This window comes from Sturnus vulgaris, chromosome Z, assembly GCF_052056855.1.
Source record: "Sturnus vulgaris isolate bStuVul1 chromosome Z, bStuVul1.hap1, whole genome shotgun sequence".
NCBI classification, from domain to species: domain Eukaryota; kingdom Metazoa; phylum Chordata; class Aves; order Passeriformes; family Sturnidae; genus Sturnus; species Sturnus vulgaris.
Window position 1 is genome coordinate 69,369,319 of NC_142283.1, and position 13,168 is coordinate 69,382,486.

General features: G+C 36.4%; 1 protein-coding gene across 2 annotated transcripts in view; it reads left to right on the forward strand.

The window, feature by feature from the left end:
* The window catches only part of FYB1 (FYN binding protein 1), a 45,227-nt gene that overhangs the window by 11,899 nt on the left and 20,160 nt on the right, over positions 1-13,168 (forward strand). For both annotated transcript variants that reach the window (XM_014875577.2, XM_014875580.2), the window contains exons 3-6: positions 8,359-8,539; positions 10,165-10,214; positions 11,347-11,366; positions 12,174-12,220. In XM_014875577.2, coding sequence (XP_014731063.2) covers positions 8,359-8,539; positions 10,165-10,214; positions 11,347-11,366; positions 12,174-12,220 — 298 coding nt within the window. The remainder of the gene's footprint in view (positions 1-8,358; positions 8,540-10,164; positions 10,215-11,346; positions 11,367-12,173; positions 12,221-13,168) is intronic.

Genomic DNA, 13,168 nt, shown 5'->3' on the forward strand with positions numbered 1-13,168 from the left:
ATATATTTCATTGTAGAAAATATATTCAAAATAATAGTTCATTATAGTTCGTATATAGAAAACTTCCAGTCATTCCTGAAAGTTTTGATAGTAAAGCTACAGTAAGTATTCAGTATTAATAGACACAAAAAAACCCAGGCCTTTCATAATAAAGCTGTTAGGAACATTTTGAAATTGTATCTAACAAATTTTTTTTATCCTAAAAGGTTCATTTTTGTAAAGAACATTCCTGAGGTCATTGGTTTCCTCTTGAAATTGAACCCTCCTCAGACATGTGCATTTGGAACAATGGTGTTCCTTGTTTGCAAATTGTAAAGAGAAAATTTTCAAACTTCCACTATACAAATGCAAGACTTTGTTGCATGGGAATTATTTATGAAAATTATTTTTTTATATATCATGTTGTGTATGATGTGATTATTTTTCACACTGAAAAATTTTAAAACCCCTCATCATTTTTTTTAGGGAAATATTCACATTTTAAGAAAACTTTTCCAGTACATTTTCTTTTAGTTGCCTTTGCATCATTGTACACATTTTGTTTTGCCTTCTCTTTCAAATATAAATGAATTACAAAATATTAGTTTTAAATTTTTGCTATCTTAGATGTCCTCCATTTCTGAATGCTTTCAATTTTTATTCTTTTTTCTTGCCTATGAAATGATACCATGCAATATAAAATTAATTGACTCAGGTTTATAAATATTTTTAGTAGAACCAGAAGTAGTCATTAAGGCTTTTTATCCGACAAATGAAAAGTTTCAACTGCAGTTCAATTTCGAATTAATTTTATGTTCCTCTTTAGATAAGGGTAGGCTTCTGTCTATGATAACACATCTGCAGTTGGAAATAATTTTCCTTATGCCAGTCAGCACTGCCTAGATAAAGAATTAGGAATATCTAACCTCACATTTAGTCACCATAAGGCTCAGTCCTGCAAACTTTTCCATACTGAAATGCAGTGGGTGAAGCTGTGAGCCTTCTTTTGGGAGTAAAACTATGTGCATGCTTAATGTTTTTCAGCCATCAAATTTTGATGTAGATTTAGATGCTCGCTTTCATGTGCTGTATATTCTTCATCTGTCTCTACATATATGTAAGGGGAAAAATCCCCTACCAGGTATGGGGTCAAGGACTTAATATGTCAACTCTATGATATTTTTGAGAATATATGGGTTAGAATAGGTGTTAAATGTTATATGAAACACCCTTAAGGTAGTCTGTGCATCTCTTGTGGATTTTCCAATTGAAACCAATGAGAAGTTTTGCTTAAAAAAGAACAGCTTCTCCACCTGCCTTGCTCATCTGTTTTGTGATGTATGAGCAACCATCAGCAGAGTGATCTTGTAACGGATGGAGACTTAGGCGTTCAATTCCCCCTTTTTTACCTTGTCTGACATTCCACCTTTTTGGGATGTAATTTTGTTTGCATACAGGAGAAAAAAATAAAAAGAGCTTAACCACCTAACTGGGAGGAGAATCAGGAGAGAAAAGAAAAGAAAAGAAAAGAAAAGAAAAGAAAAGAAAAGAAAAGAAAAGAAAAGAAAAGAAAAGAAAAGAAAAGAAAAGAAAAGAAAAGAAAAGAAAAGAAAAGAAAAGAAAAGAAAAGAAAAGAAAAGAAAAGAAAAGAAAAAAAAGAAAAGAAAAGAAAAGAAAAGAAAAGAAAAGAAAAGGATTAATAAAATATTGTAGCTAGATATTTTTAAAAGTAAGGTCTAGGTTCAAGGAGAGCAACAACGAGAAACTTTCTGTGCTCTTTGTTTTTAAGGTGTGAACAGGGCTGCAACTGAACCTTGTTGCTACCTATGTGTAACAACAGCCTAATCAAAACCACTGAGCTTCAGCGCTGTTTTAAGTTTACCTGCTCACTCTGAGAGCTCCAAATCAGCATCATAGTGAAACCTGAAACCATCGTTTGTACCTAAACGAATATGTGGTTAGGGAAGGAGAGCAGAGCACAGCTCTCTGCACAGTAGGAAGTGGCTGATCAGCTGCTGCAGATATTGTTGCAGGTTCTTAGTAAACCCTATGTAAAACTCAGAAAGCTTCCCAGGTCTTCCCAGGTAGAAGTGGTGAAGTGCTTTGCAATAAAACAGAAAAAATTGTTGGGTTTGCAGAGTAGCTCAAAAGCATTTTGTTTTATAAAAAGATTATTTTAAAGTGCAAGACTTTTGGATGTGTAACTGATTCAAAAATCTTGAAGTCATTTTATGATGAAAACTATAAAAATTCACTAAGAATTTTAAAATTAGAATCCTTTTTTCCCACAGAATATTCAAAACTTCCTTATAGTGCCTGCTCATTGTCAGGTTTCCTTAACATTACTGAAAGCAGGAGTCAACAACACACCAGGAGCTCACTGCATCAGGGGTCAAAGGGAATAAGGTCTCACCAAATGCCATACTCTAGGCTCAAGAAAGAAGGTGTGGGGTTTTTTTAGAATGCAAAGTCAAGAATCAGTTTTTTCCTTGCATCTACAAGATACTGTATTGTTATGGAAGGGATTTTCTTACATACTTATACATATAGGTATAAGGTATTTATGCAGTCTATTTATGGTGAAGCAGGTATAACAAGACCACTCAAAATGGAATGTTCACAGTACTGTGCGTTGCTGTTCACTTCCACTTTGATTTAGGATGCAGTCTTGGACCAGAAATTTCTAGATAGAGGCAATGGATAGGCTGTATGCTACAGCCTGATACCTTAAACATCATTAACAGTTCAGTCTTTGTAGTTAAGTCTGGACTGGTTGGAGACTGGAGGCCAGGCTAATGCATTTACAAAACAGCATATTGCAGATAAGATCAACACAGCTGTTCTGAGCTAACTGGGATTTCTAAAATGCTGCTGGCTTTGGAAGCAGGTATACATTGCTGCTGCAATCCAGCCAAGGGTGAGAAAAACATGAATAGCTGAAGCCAGACCACCCTCTGCTAGGACAGGATATTTTCCTGCTTCAAGGGAGATTACCAAAATTATTATTTGTCATTGTTGCCAATTAAAAACTTTGTGCCGAATAAACACATTCTGTTGCAACACTGATTGCATTGAACAGATGGGTTTGTATCTTCAGCTGCTGGACGTAGAAGTGCAAGTGTGAGTGCTAAAAGATGTGTAGGGGGTTTTTTCGTCTTTGATAACTTTCATTCTGCTAAGATTGATAATTGGATGTTCACCTTCTTCTGTGTGATAATCTCTCACCCAAACACCGAGATACTCTGGTATTTAGGGAAGCAAGAAATAGAGACGTGTCATTTAAACTTTATTAGTACTAGCCAAAATCACTCTTGCACGAGTCCAACTCATTTTACAATTTTGAAAAACAGAGAACAATCTGTGACCAAACAATGGGATAGGATTCCCATCCCACTAAGTAATGCTAGTTCCAGGTGTACTCCATTATGGACTTTGGGCAGTGCTAGGACTTCCCTTCATTTTGCCACATACTTATGGCATTAACATCTCAGGACACAGTGATAAAGTATCTCAGGACAACACTGAAGGTTTAGTAGGGGGAGAATGGCTTTTTCTCATTCTGCCCTGAATGCTTTTGCCTACATAGAATTCACAAGTTCCAAAAGAGCTGGACTTCTAATTTCTCTTTGAGTTCACATGGGAAAGGCATGGAAATTTTTTTCTTTTATGCAGGTTGATTTCTTATGTTGACCACAGAATATCTGGACATGAAGGGAAGATGCAATCTTTCTCTAGATGTCATACTGGCTACGAAAGATGTATCATTGTTTCACTTTCACAAGCCAAGAATGGCAAGGGTCAAAGTCACAAGTATTGCATCAAGACAACTTCAGTGTCCTTCACTTCCCAATAAACAAACATTCCCAAGAATGTAAGTGACCTTTTGGCCACTGCCCATATGGAAGCTGTTTGAGAAGGTTCTCCAAGAACACAAGATAGATTTTTGCAGTGTTCTGTGCATGTTGTACTGTAAGTGCTGAGGATCTGGGCCTCAAGCAGCTGTGTAATAGAATATTTGGGATATTCTGTGGATAGTTTTTATGGCAGGTTTCTCTATACAGCTGCAGTCCCTTTTCTTCTGTTCTTTGGTTTCTTTTTGAAGAGCTTCAGTTTCTACCTGTGGTTTATTCAGTGCCACACAACATGTGAAAAAGCTAAGAGTCCTAAGAAGAGAGGAGAGGCTATTTGGAAACTGAGGTGTTAGCTGTCAAAGTTGCCACACTATGACCACCCCTAACACTATTTACTCTGATCAGAGTGCTTCAAATATAGGTGAGGCCAGGATGCAGCTTCAGTTTAATTTCTTGATCTGAGTGTCTGCAGCTGACTGCTGTTCCACTACCTTTACAGAACTTTTCCATGTTTTTATAGTACCAAGTGTCCCAGGTTAGAAAAAAAAAAAAAAAGGAGTAAAAAATTAAATACTCCACTAAAATAGGGGGAAAAAACCCCACTATTGAAATGTTATGATAACTTTGGCTCAGCAGGCCTGATTATAACACCTTTTTTTCCAAACAGCTTTTCAGCATGTCACTTTCCCACCCAAATCATTCCACTATTTCTAGTATTAGAAGTAATACCTACATGAATCTCTATCATAAGTGTAACTATTTAAGCTACTTTAAACTCTAAAGGTGGAGAAGAGTCAGTTCTAACAGTTAGAAAATAAAAAAAAGTATTTCCATTAACATGATGATCATTTAGTTACTGTTAGATTATAACAAATTACAAAAATTTAAAGAGACAGATTGTTCAGCCTTTATACTTAAAAATAAGCACTCAATCTAAAATCCATGTGGTGTCCTTCTGGGCTCAGTTTCCTATTGCCTGGATTTGGCTCTCAAGAGACATCGGATGAAAGAAGTATTATGCACAGAGACTTGGGAAGAATTTTTACCTTAGTCCTAGAAACTTATCACAAGTAATACAATATGATGACAGAAGGTTCGTATGCATGGTGTGCACATACACAACACTCTGGGCAACAAAGATATAACCACAGAAAAACTGATATAAGATTCATTATTAAAACACAAAAATAAATTTGAGAATATCATTAATACCAATTAACATGGCTTTCAGGAAAACAAAACAAAACAACAAAACAAAAAACAAACCCAACCAAACAAACCAAAAAAGAGACTCCTTTCTGGTTGCTTTCTTTGATTAGAATCTAGAATTCAGCTGTTATAGAGATATACATGTTGTCAGTAGTATTCATCTTTATAAGAAGTTTTAGGACAATGAGAAATTATAGCTGGTAGTCTGTGGATAAATAAAGAATGTGAAGAATTAAATGCTAAGATATAGTCTGGAGATACTCAGGTACAATAAGAGCACAATCGTGTAACCTTGGCTCATTTAAGCAAAGTTTGCTTTTATTCAAATGCAATTGTACATATGTAATGAAGAAATGTAAACCACACCTGTGAAAAAATGTTGTGTGATGATTTAGGGAAAAAAATCAAGTTATAAGCAGCTGTACAATTGGGTAAGGACTATGATGAGACAGAAGAGTATAATGCATAAAGGTTATCAGCTTGCAACTCTAAATTCTTGGAGTTTTACCCTTAAAGAATTTTCACAAAGATTTTGAAGAAAGCTTTTTGCTCATGGGAATTAGTTTAATAGTCAGGAGTCAGCACTTCCAAAACAGGAGGAGAGATGACAATTGGAAAAAATACTGAAACCCTCTGGATGCAATCAGTACAGATATGGCCAGATGAAGAATGACTTGCAATTTTCATCACTACATGTGGCAGATAAGTGCATGCTCTGTAGAATTGCAGTGCCAGATAGTCTAAGTGTTGAAAAGGTTAGAGAGATAACAGAAATAGCTATGAATTAATTGCTACATGGGGAAAAAAACCCAAAAAGAAACAAAAAAAACCCAACCACAACAAAAAAACAGAAACAAAACAAAACAAAACAAAACAAAACAAAAAAAAACCCACAAAACAACAAACAACCAAGCAAAAAAACCCTTTTTAGTCTTTAAAGTCACTGAAAAGAAATCTGAGTTATGTATTAATTCTAGTGGTGTCAATATCTTTTGGGTATAAAACAGTGGTGATAAAAAGGCTTTTGACTCTGGGTGGTAAGGTAAAAATAAAAGTAATAGAACTTGAAGCCTGAGGAGCTTAGAAAACAGTAAGATGCAGATTTTAACGGTAAGCAAACTTAAACGAATAAGTACCACTACAAAACCTTTGTAGTATTCTTTCTCTTGTCAACACCCCTCAAACAACTTAGACACATTTTAGCCAAAATGTTACTTTAGTATATCTCTAGCTGTTGATCTCAATATAGCAGCAAATATTTCAAATGTGATGTGACGCACAGGACAGCAATCAAAGGATGTCAGCATTGAATCGAAAGGGAAATAAAGAAGTAGTTTGTCACTATGTTGATGTCCATCCAATGTATAGGGTAAGAACAACAGTACTAGAACTTTCTCATGCCGTAAATTTATCCTACTTCTTCAACAGGGTCCTCAAGGCATGGAAATTCCATTTTCACTGTTAGGAAGTTCCTCCTAACAAATGTTGCTGGCCTTTAAATGTATTTCTTTTTGCCTCTTCACGATGGAAACAAAAGGGGCAAATACAAATTATCCCTTTTTTCGCAACCAGAGACTTAGGTATTAATTTTGTTCTATCCCAGTCTTACCACGGTTCCCTAAACAATGACCATTTGTTCAATATATTCAGGAATTCATGTTTTCTAGATCTCATTCTCACTATTCTCCTTTGGCTACTCTCCAGCTGGCATATATTGACTCTGCTGTAACCTCCTCAGTACTAAGAGAAAGGATTATTTCACTTGACTTTTGGGCTATATTTTTTAATAAAATGTTAAAAAGATAAGTGGTACAAATTTAATCTTGGCAAGTCTTATGTTGTAAGGATCTTCTTTTGTAAGATGCTTGTTCTTTAATGCACAAACCACAAAGTATTTCACCTGTGTAATCATCCATTTTGGGACTATCAGTATTTTGCTGTTTAAGTAATGGAAGAGCTTAACAGGTTTAAAATGCACCATTTTTCATATGTATGTTTAAAAGTTGGCCCAAGCATCCATGAAGAAATATTTTTCCATAAATTTTTGAGTTCTGTGGTAGTAAGTAGAAAAAATATCAAGGCTTGATGATTTCACTTTGGTTTCCATGTGAGATATGGAAAGGTCCATCCTAAAGTTATCAATTACCCCTTTCCTGTCTATCACAAGGAAAGAATTCCAAACATCCAATAAACTAAAAAGCTCTTCCAATAGCTTGTTGCAATTTTCAATCTTAATATTAAACTTTAGTAAATATTTGTCATTGTTCTGTGTTTTGAGTCTTGTTTTTATGTGTGGCTAACATTTCCTTTACTTGACAAGATTTCAATCTCTCACAGGTGTGAACTTAAATAAAATCTCCAGAAGAGAGGGGGTTTCTTCTCAGCTGTAATTGATTTTAAAAGAATTCTGAATTTGCTTTTTCCCTCTGTTTCCTCTCCTTGGATTTTCCTGGATTTGTCTCCATGCATCTGGGGAGAATTCCTTTTGAGTAGATTTTAATCTACTAATGATAATTCCAAAAACAATGATACTTCAAAAACATCACGGCATCCAAACTCTGACTTCATTTGCTTGTGCAGAAAAATTTCTCTCAAAATCAACCCTCAAAACAATGGTTGCTATGGTTTGGTTGTGGCTTGTGCAGGGAGCATAAATTCAGTGCAGCATACTTGCACGCCAGCTCACTCATGTAATTGTGGCTTCTATGCCTGGTGCACAGCACCATTGGTTTTTAAGGCTGCACCTGTCTGCTGAGGGTGTAGCTTCTGTGCAGTTACACAAACTGCCAATTTTCTAGTCAGAGCTTGCTAGGAAGTCCAGACTTTTACAACTTACATTAAAAATCTATTTGAACATGTTCAGAGACCTGTACCTCTCTTTATAAAGGTCAAAATATATTTTCGTGTCTATCCCTTCCCTTAAAACTCTTTCTCTGAGCAAGAAAAATTCAGCAAGACTACATCAGTGCTCATATAAAACTCTGCAGCTGGTCTTTTAAGCAAACTGTGGAATTAAATTATAATTTAGTTTTAGAACACAGGTGTTATTGTATTGTATGAACTGTGGCTTTTTTTGTCTTGTTCATGTCTTGGCAAAGACATTTTTGAGACCTTGTACAGGGACAACATTCTTAAATGCAGTCTCCTCTCTATTCTGATAAGATAATGCAACGAAAATATCTAAGAGTGGGTTCAACAAAACATACTTTCTCTTGGGTGTGTGCAGTACTGATATCTTACCCAAAACTTCATCAAACACAGCAAAATTCCTTCCTCAAATGTTTGCTTGATAAATTCAGTCTGTTCTGCTTTATTTCAGATCTTACAAAAGAAGGTTTGAAGCAGAAAGCAGCTTCCTCAACAGCACTTACCCCACCGATATCTACATCTCATTCTGCTGTGCAGTTGCCACCTCCTCCACCAGCCTCTCACCCATCCCTGCAGGTGCCAGCAGCTCCCAGTCTGCCTCCCAGAAACATCAAGCCCAGCTCTGAAACAATGTGAGTGAACATAAGTCTTTATTTTCTCACCTTCCTCTACCTATCACTTTCCTCCCCCAGGCAAAGGGCTGCATGATTTCGAGTTTTCTGAGAGGGGTATGTCACACTACTTTTCTTATCCTGCCCTGTACCTAACCTGTTTAGAATTAACTTTCATTAGTTTGGACCCTCCATCCCTCCATCTATTCAGTTGTTTCCCTGAATTGTCTTGTCTATAGCAACAATTTTTTTGCTTTTGTTGGTGAGGGTAGGGGGAAGGGAACAGACTTTTTTTAACCCTAGAACAATCCAAATACTTTAAACACTGATAGAAAATCAGTCGCTTCAATAGCTGAAAGTTTTCCCTGAATTTTTCTGGGCAAAGAGGGCGAGAAGGGTCAGGTCTATGAGCTAATACCCCAGGAAGCAGCTTTGCAAGCTGGAGGAATTGAGCTCAGCACTGGTTGTGAAAGTGCACCAAGGCCATGTCGTGGCCTTGGTGATAACCCTGAGAAGCCCCTGTTGCTATGAGGCTCCTTTCTTTATCCTTCTTTGAAGAGCAGTGTACAAAAGCAGAACTTCTGCTGACAGAGTTATAAGTACTTGAGTCCAGCATCAAAACTGACCAGAATCAAGCTGAGCCTGAATAATGAGCTGCTCTCTGGCCAGCAGGCACTGCAAAGAGCATCAAACAGCAGGCAGGGAGAGGGAGGGAGGCGTGTCCAGCTCAGCGCTGTGTGGCAGCATCAGTCCAGCCTCACAGCTGCAGCAGCAGTGCTGGGTACCCTCCTCTTTACCAAGGCATGGGAGCCAAGTTTGACACCAGACACCTCGGAAATGTACCTCCAGATGTCTGCTCTCCCATTCCTGTGTGCCCTGTAAAGTATCCCCTCTGCTGAAAATTTTTGCCTGGTGCTGACACATTTGCTTTCACCTGTCTCCATGCTTTCCCCATCTAGCCAGTTTTAGAACATCCCATTCTGCTTTCAAGTCCTTTTTTTGATTACATTTCTTTGATGATGACTGTCAGCCCTTGTTTTGTTTCTGCTGTTACAAGGCATTATAAAGTTAAAAGTAGTTGATATTATTAATTATATTCTCAATTCAATTTCTTATTTTTCTCATTTGGACAACATTTTAAATCTAAGAGCACCGGTGACATTTTACCTGGCCTAACCTTTACTCCATTGTTTCTCTTGTCCCTTATTTAGACTTTAAGCCCAACAAGTCAAAGTCTCAGAGCTGTATTTAGCACTGAGAAAAGTCTGACATTGTACTTTTGCCCTGTGTAAGAAGCCTGCACCTGCAAAAATGGTTAAAAAGCCAAACAGATTTTTTCATTCAGTCAAGCCATCTGCCTATGGTATTTTTCATACAACACTCGTCTTCACAGTATTCTGAGTGCCTTTGGCACACTTTGATGGTTTTTACTCAGGATCAAGGTGGCCCCACCTGAAACATCTAGTCACAGTCAGGGAGAATAAGTTAGAAAATCTTGTGTGCTCTTAAGTTGGATATAGGGCTCAATAGACTGTTCAGCCTTTGTATAAAATAGGTAATAAAAAGCACCAGAAAAATGGTGAAGGAAAATGTAATCATAAAACCATCTTCATACGTTTCACATGTCTACATTTTCATACTTACAGAAACCTAGAAAATGAAGAAAATTATGATGACGTTGAATTTGTTTCACAGGGTAAGATGCATACGTTTTATACATTTTAATTACTGGCTACTGGGAGAAGCTGTAAGCACGTTGTATTTACAAGATAAACAAAAGTTTAGTGTATTCAAGAGTGATTTGTATAACTAATTATACTGGTTCTGCAGCTTTATGGGTGAAGATGGTTGTCTCATAACACTAACGGATCTACTGTTTCATGATTAATATGACAGACTCTGAGAAACTGCTTTAAATTTCTTTCTTCTCCCTCCCTGCTCTCTTTTTCTTTTTCTTTCTTTTTTTTGTTTGCTTAGAAATATGCTAGGACCATAAATCACCAGATTTTCAAACCTGAACCAAAATGAATGCATGAATGCTGCTCTTTCAGAGTTGACTTTGTGTGTTCTGGTGAAGGAGGCACTGTCCTATACTTGATTTAAAAAAAAAAAAAATAAGATGGGTTGACTGTGTTTTTACTGTTGCATTGTGGTCTGAGGCAGTGAGAGGCAGTGAGTTGTACCAGGAGCAGCAGAGAAGCAGATTGTGACACAAGGAATTTCAATCTGCTTTCTGATCCCTCCTTGGTGGCACTTGGTCTGTGCCAGGCACACTGTGCATTTAGTGTGCTAGCCATCCACAACTCACAGCACTGCAGGCTATGAAGCTGAAACAGAGCTTTTCTTATTTACCTGCCTGCAGAGGAAGGAGGAAGCAGGAGGTTCACAGAATATCTTCTTCTGCTGGCTTAGGAAAAGAGCCTTTGGCCTACTTATTCAGCTGTTGGGCTGGTGCAAGCAAGTTCTTTGAAGTCTGTTTGGATTTATTAGGTTTTTGACAATTACTTTTCATATAAATAGTGATTTTGTAAGCAAATAGCACAGGTAAATTCATCAATATCATTAAAGATTTTGAAAACAGATTTTTCACCTTTAAAATACATAGTGAAATATGCTGTTTGTAGATATTTTTAGTTTGCAGTGTTCTACAAAAGCAATCTAGAAAAACTGAATTTTACATTCATACTTTCACCAAAAAACAGGAGCCTGCACATATTTCTAGTTAATATCACTGATGTTATAGGCAGTTTTAAATAGTTAATGCTAGAATAACTGTTTTCTCTACAAGAAAAAATAAATATCCTGTTTTTATTTTTTTGTTCCTGTAGGTCATGGAAATACACAGAGGGTAAGTACTATCTGTTGACATAAACCTATCCTTTTTCAGCAAAAACTTACAAATTTCAGAAAACTTCTTCAATACATTGGACAATTACTTGCAGATTTAATCCAGTGTATTCACAGTAAGTTGTAGAAGCAATTATATGTTGTGAAGGATAGAAATAATATCAGGGAAGCAGAGTAAACTGGAACAAATTATCAAAGCTGCTTTGTAGACACAAAAATTGATTTAAAAAAAGAAAATGCAATATTATACCTTCTATTAACACTGACATTTAATTTCACTGGAATTTTCCAGAAATAATAGAAATAATGGCCCTGTTCCATTTTAGTAGTAGAATATTTCAGTTAATATTTCAGTTAATAACAGATTTTATCAGTATGTTTAAGCATCTGACTACATATGGACTAAGACAATCTCTTGGACCCTAATCTGAGTCCCATTTAGATCCTTAGAATTCCAGTTTAAATAGGGCTAACCTTGACACCATCATATGGCAGTGCAATCATCAGCAGTGATAAAGATTTTACTGGACACACTTTGCAATTAAAACATCCACTTTGGATTAAGCAATGTGCTCATGTGATTCTAACAATCCAAAGCTTCATAGGTGTGATATTGTGAAAAAAATTAGCAGAAATAATAGAATAGTGCATTTGAATAATGGACTAACTTGTTTTGGGAAGAATAAAGGTATTTGCATTTTGGTATAAATGTTTTTATATAGTTTGTATGAAACTTATATAGCAGGCCAAGTTTCTTCCTGTCTTTCCAAATGTACTTAGACCATTGAAAATTGATTATTTTTTATAGGGCCAAGAAAGTGATGGAGAGATGTATGAAGACATTAATGACATCAGGTAGTAATTCTAAACTCTATAACCTATTGTATCTTTATTACTATCTTTTCTAATAGGTGTATTTCTTCTGACACAAAAGTGTTATTCCACTGCAGTCCCTGCCAGGGATTACTGTCTTCATTCATTTCCTCTGGAGAAAGTCTGGCTGTTCATGGGTTCTTTCCCAGTTAGATCTGCCATTCCCTGGCATGGCAAAACTCCTGCAATTAAATAATGTAATTACTGTGACTGAGGTAACAGCTCTGATTTCTGATCTAAGAAGTATGTCTGAACCACTGGTTGGAATTACAGCCTAGGAGGAAAAATGAGTTCAGATTCAAGGTGTTATGGTCCCAGATAGAGCTTTTGTTGTGTTTTTTTAATTGGTTTTCAGACAACTGTTCTTAGAACTCCTATAAGAGGCTGGATTGACAATTTGCATTGCCTGAGTCAACTAGTACAGTTACAGAGACAGAATACAAGTTCTTGTATTCTGCTTGACAGAATACAAGAATGGATATTCTTCATCCATTTACACTTTTCCTTTGATGACTCTCCTGCCCCGGTAATGTCTAAATCTATGGGATTTACTGTATTATAATAACCAAAGAAAAACTCTAATTCCCTCTGAATGAGTAATTAATGTAGAATATTTCAGATGCATAACAATTTTCAGCAAAAAATTATTTCCCTTTGATTTATAGCCCAAGTGATCCTCATTTCAGACCTTTTTTTTTAGCAATTTGAGCCTATCTGTTTAGTAAAAGTATTTTAAAAAATACATAAGGGAGGCTCAGTCAATCAGTTCCATAGGTTTTCTAAAACATAGGTCTTCCAGCCAAATGGCAGAGCTGGAGATGCAGGCTTAATTCCATCCCAAGCTCCCAGATCCTCGTACCTTCCAGTCCACAAGACACAGCAAACAGTGTACCCTGATGTGAAGAAATGAGTGCAGAAGACTGGTTCATT